Here is an 11,888-nt window from a genome sequence, read left to right as displayed (position 1 = left end):
ATGATAGAGAAGGCTGTATTTTTGGGTGATATTTTAGAAAGAGGAGGCCAGCATATCTTTGATACCATTATTTGACAAAAAGGATGGGAAAGCATAGGAATACATATGTACTTATTTAGAAATGATGTGATAATTATGCATTTAGTTCTAGTGTTGTTGTGCTATTAATAAAATATGTTTAAATTTTTTTGTTGTTTTAATAATCATTTTTTTTTTCATAAATACCATTTAAAAAAGGGCTGATGGAAATTTTGAAATTTAGCTGGGTGGTGCAATTATGTATGCACTAGGCATGCTTTTTTCATTTTTGCCATAACATAGGTACCTATTTAAATACCAAAATTGTTTTTCTCATTTTATGGTCAAAAAATTGGATCTGAGAATTCTTTGAAATACCTGTGATGCAATTTTTTTTGTCAAATATTTTATAGGTACCTCTGTATACTTTTATATCAAAAACAAGAGCCAAATCAAGGACGTGATATTGACATAAAATGTAACAACAGTTATCTACATGTTCGACATGATATATTAGCTTCAAATTAAATCAGTAAAGCGAAGGCTTTACGGTGGAATGTGACGTCGAAGTTCGAACTTTCTTCCATTGCCTGTATTTTACCATTCGTGTCGTTTCGGTGTGCGGAGCGCACGCTTCGCGGGTAGTGTTCGCTCGTTGATCCATCACCAGCCGGCTCATTGTCGCTATAAACCAACCGTGACTTTGTTCTCCAATCCGTAACGTCAACACGTGAAACATTCTTACATTTTTCAAATAGTGAAAGAGTGAAAGAAATACGACAATATCAGTGAAATGGCATGCTGATCACCATAATGTTTAGTTTTGTTAATTCACACTGTTGATGCAGGGAACGCTGGAAACATCTCAAACAAGCTTAAGGTGTGTTTTTTTCTTTATTAATTAAGTAAATTACGAGATTATGTAAAATGAATTTCACTTATTACAAATAGGTGAATAAAGGTGTGAACTTAGCATTGTTTTAACGGTGTTAGGTAATAATGGCTAGTTTTGTTCCGACCGCGTTAAGTTTCACTTGAGATTTTGATGTTATCATATGATAATAAGCTGATATTGTCATTCTATCTATTTCAGTCAAGCAAATCCATGATATTCCAATCTAAGGTTATTTTATTTTCAGTAGAATTTACTTAATTTTCACTTACTTTGTAATAAGTATAAAGTGGGAGGTTTTATGAATATTTTTGTGAGGATTGCGATACTAAGTAAGTAGGTATAAGATTAAATTGTTTAAAAAATATGAAGGTATTGAACATGATAATCATTATATAAAACTAGTGGCAAAATAAAATAAATATTTGTAAAAGAGGGTAGTCAGATTGATGGTCCTGGATAAAAAAATAAACCTAAAACCCTAATTTCAGATATACGATATTATATGTACTTACCTAGTTGTATTCATATATTTTATGAAGTATAAATACATTTTTTACATAAATATTTAGTGTACCACATAAGCGTAAAATGTCACTACTTTTTCATAGTAATTTTTTAACTCCCCAAGTGCATCTTTTGTTTTATCGTTTTAGTAATTGTCGTATTAATTGTTTCGTATACATATAACTATTATACCTTTCTATTCACATCTCGACTTCCAAAGCTTCTAAATTAAACAGCTAATTTATTTATTTATTATTTATTTAACACTTTATTGTGCAATAAACCAGGTACATAAAATAACAATTTACAATAAACAAACATAAAAGGCCGCCCTTTGTGCTTTACAAAGGGCGGCCTTATCACTATGCAGTGATTTCTGCTAATATTACCTACCCATGCTAAGCCCATGCTACTACTTAGCAAATTAAATTGATGTTTGCTGTGAAATATTTTGCCTGAGTGCGCTGGTATGTAAAGATCATTGACCAACTGTTTCCAATTTTACGGGTAAGTTAACAACCAAAATAAGTTTATTTAGCAATGGGATATTTAAAGTCAATAATTCGCTTTAATCGGAGTATAAGGAGCATTTATTTTTAATTTCATTTCTCTTATCGGTATACCTACATGGCCGTGTGAACAGAAACTTCCACATCTTGCTCGGCAGCTCACTTTCCATCCATTCATGGCATCATCAGCTTTTTCAAACGATTTCTTTCGGCCTTCTTAACACTGTATGTCGTGCTTGTTCAGATATGACCAGCTTTCATATTGGTTTCATCTTTCACCCGTCTCTCGGCTATAAAAATCTTGTTTAGTTTCATTTACGCTAAAAAAAGTGAATCAATTAGATAGGTTCCGCGTAATGCGAGGAATTTACCTTTTCCAATAAAGACGTTTGAGTTTAAGACAATCTTATCTAGATATAATAAAAATGAAGCCAAATCTAAAGGTCCTTATGGAGAGAAAACACGAAAAAGGGGAAGTGGGGCAGAATAACGTCTGCTAGTGCAGCTAGTACATGGTTAAATAATATGTGCTTTTGTTACACTCCATTTCCTATAAGAATAATTTATAGAGTCCACCTAACTTTTACTTACCTAACGTATTTGACCTTAAGTAAGTGGATTACCTAGCCATTGTAGGATTGAATTCTTATGTATCCTAGGAAGGTTAACGACTTCTTAAGGACGTCTCATCACAAAAGACAATTCAAGTACGTGACTTATTACTTTCCTGAGCAGTACCTATAATTATGTAATTTCTGATAATTTACTATAATTAATAAGGATTTACAAAATTAAATCTGCAATGGTAATAAAAATGTAGGCACGTCTTAGTTTTAAAGGAAGCTGTGAACTTTTACCGGTTAACTAAATAACGGACGTAATTTGATTTCACATATGGAAGGACGACTTTATGAAGCAATGCCTTCCTTTATTACGTTAGTGTTAATAATTATTAATTATTAGGTAATATTACATCAAAAGATTTGGAAAGTCAGTTAGTCAAATAAAAATAGCTCTTATAATCAATAATGATAGTATAATTAATTAACTATTAAGTCGAAGCAGCAGGTACAGTTATTATATTGCTCTACTATGAGACCTCTGTTAATTTAGCGCCGTTATTCTGATACCGATTCATAGTGATTAACTTTCAAAAATTGTAGAAAATCAATTTTACTGCTCAACATAACGCTGATCGAAAAATAAACAGTTGATTTTTTATTATTTATGATGTAGTCTTAATTGTTTTGAAGAAACTAAATTCAATCATAGTTATAAATTATAATATAATTAATTTAATTCAGATGTAGTTAATTGAAGTGAAACTTATAAATTTATAAAATTTTATTTTTCCGTTACGCGAATGGTTACGCGCCATCTTTTTCTTATCCCTACCACGCGTGATTCGACGTATTTCTGTAAAGTTGTATTTATAGTAAATTATTTTTTGAAAAATAAGGTCATAAAGAAGTTTCACTTCTTACGTGCGTGCGTACACTAGTACACGCACACATTTTTTATTGTCTATTCTTTTCTGATTTTTCAAAGTAAATACCTAAATAATCAAAATTTAACATTCGTTTTGTGTTCTTTAATAATAATGACAGCAACGACGACACACCCAATGTTTTTCTTCAGTCATAACCGTAACATTAAGTTGAAGTCACATTAGTATGATGTTTACACAATTACAGTAATCTTATCATACGTTTCTTTTCCATTTCGTCATTCAATCATAGTAAACAATTACTGGTTTTTGGCTTAATATTACAGATTTTAGCAAAGACGAAAAATTTGAACGCAAACACAAAGGCATTGCTCAGGTGTTCGGAGATGTGAACCCACGATTACGTAAAGAAGCGTGCGACGTATAGTATCGTTCCACCTCTATCATTCCCATTGCATTCCTATAAAGGACAGACCAATCAGCAATAATTCTTTATTTACGAGCTACGGTACTTGTAAACCTTGGCGATATAAACCATCTTTAGAAATAGAGAAACAAAACAATCTCTTTTTGCCTTTCAGTATGCGAGCCTAATAGCATATACATAATATGTTCTCGTATAATGCAGGTAGCGTCTTCGATGTTGAGAATATAAATTTGTTTTACTGTTCTCTCTTCTGTAAAATTTCTACGGAATGTATAATTAAATATTCAAAACCTCCTTGCAATTTTCTAACGTGCCTACCCAATTTTGAGAATATCTTGAATGAATATCGAATATCGATCAGTTCAAAGAATAAGTTAATCTTTCATAAGCCTGTGGGGATCAAATCATCCAGGTGGCTTAGGGACGTGATCACGTGAACTCGTATCTATGAATAGCATCGCAGGCTCGCGGAGAGCCCGGCTCAGAGGTCGGACGCGGTTAATTGACGGCGAGGCGGCGCGCCCGGTTTGACCGCCGCTTATTTTATGGCATTTCTAACTAAACGCCCCGGGTTTTTCCCATTCGCGAATAATTCATGAATTTCTGTAATATTTAAATCATACCGCGTAGTTTTTCATTTGTAAGTGTTTAACTTCAAAAAAGGAGTTTTCAATTCGACTGTATTTTTTTATTTCTTGGGTTTTTTTTACTTCAGAAAGTTCTGACGACTGGAGTTCCGACTGGGTGAAGTGATTTTGATGATTCTTTTTTACTTCTTAATTCTTTATGTGATATCGAGCTGTAAATCTTAAATTCCTTGAATTTAAAAGAGCAATTAAGACTGGTTGACATATTATTGCTCGTTACCGTTCTAAGCGTTACTCCTTAGAATAATTACCGTTACTCATTAATATATTTTGCATTTGCAATCTATTTTTTATAACCGACTTCAAAAAAAAGGAGGAGGTTATTGTAGTATTGTTTATTAATTTATGATTTCTTTAACGATAATAATAACCGTACTCCTTTTATGTCTGCGTTGTGTTATTTTTAAATAATTGGACATTAAATAAAAAAGGGGGAAACAGGTACAACCTCTTCTTTCTAAATTGAATATACATAATATATTATTAGGTATGTATACCTACTTAGGTTTATTTTTTTCGCAAAATAAGTACTTACCTCAACATTTATCATAAATCATAATGTCATGAACTCTTAATTGCTATTGCTAGGTACCGTGTATTGATAAATTTAGTATTGTACATGAAAATTTTTGAAACATGTGTACATGATGTGTACGCTGTGAGGTGCAGAAAGCAGCTCTTTTTGGTCTAACGGTAATTTGAGTGTGTTTTGTTGGTGTCATGCTACCGCGGCATTAGCCGGAAATTAGGAATCCCTTCAAAGCATGTCGCCCAGCGCCCTGTTTTTGTTTTGTATCCTAGCAGTATTGATCGGTCGATTTCTTTGGTTATACACAAACAGCTTACCAAAGTAAAGAAAGCAATCTTTAATAATTTTAAAGTGCTGAGATTAGTGGAAAAACTTGCCATAGTTATGTAAATAAAGTGTACTTAGTGTTCTTAGTATTGACATCATATCTTCAAGTATTTATATAGGTAGGTATGTACTTTTATATATCCACTTTTGGCACCATAAGAAAGTGATAGGTCTAATTTCTTAAACCCTTTCCATTAGACTTGTAGGTATATTTATTAAATAACTTATATGTATAACCTTTGAAGATAATAATTGTATACCTGTATCGTAATATATTTTGCAATCTAATATTTAACAAATAGCCAATGTGCGGATCAGGCCATTGCTCTTAGCTTGGATTGGACTAAGAGAAAAAAAACAGGGAACAGTTGTCGGCCGGGTAGAAGGGGATTCACGCCTGAGCGGGCACGTACCACCTGCGTTAGACATTACCGGAGAATTATACTGCAGGCCCTCTTATCAGACTTTTAATGGTATACCACCAATATGCATAGAAAAAACAATGTTTTTGAGTGTTATAAATATCATTATATGAAATGAATAAATAGGTTATCAAAATTCAGTAGTGTAGAAGCTACTTGTATTAACTTTCTTATTACTTGTCGTCCCGGCATGTACCCATTTTAATTATAACGATTGCTTTACTAAATATGTATAACCTAGAGGAGTGAAATATAAAATAAAAATAAAGTAAACAAACAAGCTATTCTGTCTATAAACTAACTATTGAATAAAAAACGTTAAAAACTTTCTCTTTCGAAATTTGAAATGTTTGTGTCTAGCAAATAATAAAACGCGGCGAATTAATTGGCCAATATACTCATAACAATAAGTACCTATTTACCGACAGATAAGTGAGATTTGAGTAGATTATGTAATTTTGTTTGTATTGAAAGTTTCCTAATAAATTAAACGCTATCTAACGGTAGGTACTTACTACTTCATAAGCGTCAGATTAATATCCGAGGATAAGGAAAAAGACGAAGTAGTACACTTTACACCTACTTACTAGCGTAGATCAGACCCATGTGAGTTTCTATCTGATGTCCTATGGAGCCAATTGTCTCATGTAAATATTTTATTAAAGCTAACATTTAGTTTTTCAAAATCCAATACCACTTGCACACCCATACCAACCAACTTTGCTTCGAACCTAGAAGAATAAAAATTACTGCCTTCTTTCTCATTGATGAGATGATGTTATTGTATCCTGTATACCTGTATATTTACAAAATTAAAAAGAAAACCATGGTTGAAATATCAATTCCGATATAATTGATCTAATATAGAGACAAGGAAATAAAATTTTCCAGTTTTTGTTGTTTTCCTTCTAATTTATGTAACCGTTGTTGTGTATAAATCGGCGGTCAAATATTTAACAATCGACAGTATCTAACTTAGTGATTTAAAGTTAGGCAATGTTGAAAATATCACTAGTGGGCAGACCACTCCACTGAATTCCAAGGCTCTATAATAAACTTGTTTTTGGTTTGACTCTAGGTCCTTTAAATACTTACTATTCCATTGTCTACCAGAAAGCGAGAATAATTAACAATTGAATTCTAACATCTGATTTGTATTCAGCAGTTTGTGATAAATAGGTCAAAGCTAATACTGATTGAAGTCTTAAGCCTGGTTTCCGTTATGCAAAATCCAGCGTTTTGTGTCAAGTGCAGCTTCGTGTCTTATCTATCAACAACTTTCTCGGACGCGTTTCGTCATATTATTTAACACAACACTCAATCATTTTAATAAGAAGCTAAATTAATCTGTCCAGAGATTACAATCTCGTACGAAATGTAGTACCTATGTACTTATAAAGTTATCTGACAGTTAAATATCGTTAAAATATTGCGTAGCTAAGGATTGCCAAAAATGATAAAGATCATTTCACATATCGCAGAAGATTAGATAGATACCTTCACGCATAGGCGATTTTAAATGATAATAAGTTTATTTTTAAAATAGCTACTATAGCCTACTTTACTGAAATCGGTGAAACCAGAAAAATTAGCCTATTTTTCCTGTCTGGTTTTGTTTGTATAACATATATTAAGATTTTATATGTTATACAAATAAAAATCCACACAGTTTTAAAATGGAATGGATTTTAAATCCGTTTGGTTAAAAGCAAATTGTAGAGCCTTCTTTTCTGTGCAATCATGAATATCAATAGAGTATAGACACTATAAATACTTCGCAATGTGTCAATGGATGCAAGAACCATTAGTACAGAAACGAGCTGTTGCCGGGAGGCTGTGCAGACGCAGTGCGAGGTCATTGCACTGCTCTACAGAGGAGCTGCTTGCCCTCTCTCCTCCCTCACGTCAACTTCGTGACCTCATGTTTTACTCTTTAAGAATAAGTAGGTATCTATTTTCATCTGTGAATTGCATGTGCAGTAGGTATGTGCCTCTCTTATATTCATACTATATATAATATATACGTACAACAACAGTAAGATCATTTGGTCCTTGCTTCTAAAATACTAATTCTTAAAATATGAAGGACCTTGCTGTTGAAAGATTCAAAAATCGATTTAAACATAGGCACAGAAAACTTAATTTTAGTCAATAGACATGGATTAGTATTCATGAAAAAACACATTGATGCAAAAATTTTTGCTATTGACTAGCAAACATTTTTGTCCTCACTTTATTAAGCATTATTCAAGTTAACATAAGTTAGTCAAGTTTTGAAATCACTTTTAGTTTAGTACATGGTTATGAAGCATCGTATCTTTTTTTCTAAAGTTCCATCAACCTTCTAATAATAGGTACATATTACATTTAAATTTTTCGAAATGCTTACAGCGTATGAATATTAAACTTTCGCCTTTACTAAAACCTATTGACCGCCAAGTAGCTTAAATTACCTATTATTAAATTATTTGAACGAACTTTGAAACAAACCTGATAAGAAAAATGATTAGAAGTCATTAAATCTAAACAATGACGCTCACCTGACCTTTAACGACTAACCTGTCAATAGTTCATTGTAATGTCAAGGAAACAGAGTAAAACAATCGTCTTCGAATACAACGAACTCTGGATGAACTAGAGCATTAACTTAAAATTTATTACATACTGTATGTAGGTACTGAACTACGCTTTTTATAATTTTAAGTAAGACACAATGTGTGCATATATTCGTTTATCTGTTAATCTTCTATACTGTACAAAATGCAGTTGGATTATAATAATAAAAGGCCCACATCATTTTTAGGTTGATTTGTTGAAGTGAACATTTTATAAGTCCGAAGTTAGACTTTTTTTAATAAGTAGTACCCAGCTGTATTTATTTTATATAATTTTTGACAATTTCAATGCAACTGCAATTCTTTAAACCCTGTTAAAAAGACGAGAAGAAATGAACCGTTGCATGACACTCACCTAGCCATGCGGTTATCCTTATGTAATGTGTCTTAATAGGGCACTCTTCCGCAATCGCTTCGTAAATAACGCAATAGAAAACGGTTCACAGAGGACGAGTTTCAATCATACTTTTTATTTACCTATTAATCTATCTTTGATGTAATGCAATTGATATAAAAAAAGAAAATTGATTTATAACCAATATTGTTCACCTTATCTGTAGAAATGCATTCTTCCCCCAAAGTCCAATTCGATTTTTTCAGGTAAGTATAATCTTCTGTAAGTGAACTTTTAATTTAAAAAAAATCTTTATTTTTTCAAATATTACCTACATATTTAAGTAGTGCTTGTCGATGATAAGTTAAATATATATTTTTTTAATATTTAAAATAGCTTTAGCCTGATCATAATTTAATTTTTTTCTGTAATAATATTAATTTATCCATATCTTAAGTTCCCAAAAGTAACGAAGGCCTTGTGAATTTTATTTATCTAAATGATCATTTATATGATACAATTTACCTATAACGATATAACTACAAGATGTTATGATTCATTTATTACAATCTCTACATTTAGAATTTACAGTTTAATTCGTTAAATAATTAATGTCGTCATTAAGTTGTTGGTGTTGATGAAAAGTGAACATCTATTGACTTAAATTAATTTAATTCAATAGTATCAACTATCAATCCTAGCATGTACATGGCTTCTTATTTAAGGTTAATTCCGGATATAATACCGTTTAGTGGTCTTGTATAACACAATAGAATGTTGTGATTAGTCATTAGAGAAGTAGAGAATTCTATTTTATTCTATAAAATCGATTAACTAGTTTACAGATTTCGACCAGTTTTTGATTGGGGATAAGATTGAATTAATATTTTACCTTGTGAAGTCTCAGTAGAGCGAGTAGGACTTGCGCCCTGATTGCTACATACCGTTACATTATATTGCTGTAGAGCTTAGTAAGTGACTGAGAATTTTCAGGTTTTGTTGTGTTTATATTTAAGTATTAAGAATTCCTTTGTGTTTAGTTTAAAGAGCAAAAAATTAGAAGGTTATAGCCGTGGAAATTACAGAACTTATGATTAATGCTTTTTATATTAATTATAACCACATGAAACCATTACAACATTAAGAGGGCAAGGGCAAGCATAAAGCAAAATAACCAATCTTCTATTAGATGATACGTGTAATATTCAAGACCAAATCTAAAGAATAAAATATATATCAAACTAGATGATATGTTCAACGATTCTGTTTAATCAAAAACATAAAATATTAAAATTGACTCGATAAAAAAAAAATCACCAAGTTAGCTCTAATTTTCACACTTTTACGTTTTCTACTTGACATGGTAATACTTATTATGATTTTTTTTTCATAAACAATTATATTAAAACATTTGCAAGATATTTGTCAGAGCATTTTGTGTAATTACTTTTAGTTTTGGTTTTATCTGCGATAAACCACTTTTGGCGCTCTTTTTTTCTCGAGATAAACGTTTGGTTTTGTCACGATAAAAGTGGTTTATATATAAATCTTATATATAAAAATGAATCGCAAAATGTGTTGGTAAGCGCATAACTCGAGAACGGCTGAACCGATTTCGATAATTCTTTTTTTATTATATTCCTTGAAGTACGAGGATGGTTCTTATGTAGAGAAAACGTAAATATTATGTACCACGGGCGAAGCCGGGGCGGACCGCTAGTGTTTTAATATAATTGTTTATGAAAAAAAAATATCATAATAAGTATTACCATGTCAATTAGAAAACGTAAAAGTGTGAAAATTAGAGCTAACTTGGTGATTTTTTTTTATCGAGTCAATTTTAATATTTTATGTTTTTGATTAAACAGAATCGTTGAACATATCATCTAGTTTGATATAGGTATATTTAATTTTTTAGATTTGGTCTTGAATATTACACGTATCATCTAATAGAGGATTGGTTATTTTGCTTTGTAGCCTACCTTTTGCAAGATTTACAGGTTTCCAGCGTTTCTATTTTAATACATACCTACGTTTAAAATAAATGTTTGTACCTTTGCTCATATTTAGCAGATGATGAATGAAAATTGTTGTATTTAAATAATAAGGAATAAAAAAAACATTTATTAAAACTGTAAGAGTTGTTATAAAACATGAAATTGGTTTTCAGTGCGGTCATGTACGCGACGTCGATGGCGTCGACGCCGACTTCAGGGTCCCGGGGCGACCTGACCGGCGCAGCAGAGAGGCGCATACGGGTCATACGACTTCTGCGACCGCGCAGAGCCGCACCGGCCTTCGGCTTCTCCTTGAGAGGCGGCAAGGAATACGCCACGGGCTTCTTCGTCTCCAAAGTTGAGCACAATTCTGAAGCCCACCTTCAAGGATTGAAGGTAATGATAATATGATTGATTTGCTTTACTGAAATTATAGCTATTTGCTTTTAACTTGACATGTTTCATTATCTGTTTTCTGTCATATGGATAAAGTATGGATAGTTTTTTTTATAATTTATTGAAATAAAAATAAAAAAAACCTTATTTTTATTTATGTGAAATTGAATTATTTACTATGCTGTAAGCCTGTAAGCTGAATAAATATAGAATATGTCCCTATATAGACTATTTCGTCACTATGATGTCGTATGTTATTTATGTCTGTAAGGCAACATGTCCGCTTTTAGGTTAATCGATTAAGAGGCTAGGCTCTGAATTAAACGATTGATTAAGCTGCGACATATAGGTAATGACTCAAAGCAATAACTCTATTTGTTTCGCTAAACCATCGAAAGGCAACCAGAGCGATACTATGCCGCAATTACTGAATTTAGTGGCAAATGGCAATGAAATTCTTAGTGATGTTATGCAATTGCTTGCTCAATGGTTCCCTAGCCCAAGTTTTGTCACATTGTGTTTGGTACATTGTTGCTACTGAGTTTGTTTTTATTGTGCGTATACGAGCAATTATTGCATTATCTTATTGTTTGAATTATTCTTGACTTGTGAATTATCTGTGTTACTGATAATTTCTATCGTTAGATATAGTATAGTTAGATCTTTAAATAAGGTAGTAGGTTCTAATTTGTTTTAGTGTATACCTAGTACCTACTGGAAAACTTAGGTACGTTTATAAATCCGAAGTCTATAGCAAGGTAACTTTTAACCTACATAAATATCTCGCATTCAAAGTATCACGATTTCCAACCATTCCTACA

The 11,888-nt window shown here is 31.9% G+C and overlaps 1 protein-coding gene across 2 annotated transcripts in view; it reads left to right on the top strand.

The window, feature by feature from the left end:
- The first annotated feature begins 615 nt into the window (after positions 1 to 615).
- Positions 616 to 11,888, top strand: part of LOC149902389 (uncharacterized) — a 33,205-nt gene continuing 21,932 nt past the window's right edge. For both annotated transcript variants that reach the window (XM_090110528.1, XM_090110527.1), the window contains exons 1-2: positions 616 to 898; positions 10,845 to 11,067. In XM_090110528.1, the coding sequence (XP_089966654.1) occupies positions 861 to 898; positions 10,845 to 11,067 (261 nt within the window). In that variant the 5' untranslated portion in view covers positions 616 to 860. The remainder of the gene's footprint in view (positions 899 to 10,844; positions 11,068 to 11,888) is intronic.

This window comes from Colias eurytheme, chromosome 15 (assembly GCF_061535395.1).
Source record: "Colias eurytheme isolate Ceu_HAF_F1 chromosome 15, ilColEury1 Martin Lab GWU primary, whole genome shotgun sequence".
In the NCBI taxonomy this organism is placed as follows: Eukaryota; Metazoa; Arthropoda; class Insecta; order Lepidoptera; family Pieridae; genus Colias; species Colias eurytheme.
Note: the sequence above shows the minus strand (reverse complement) of the source record. Positions and strands in the feature narration are given on the sequence as shown.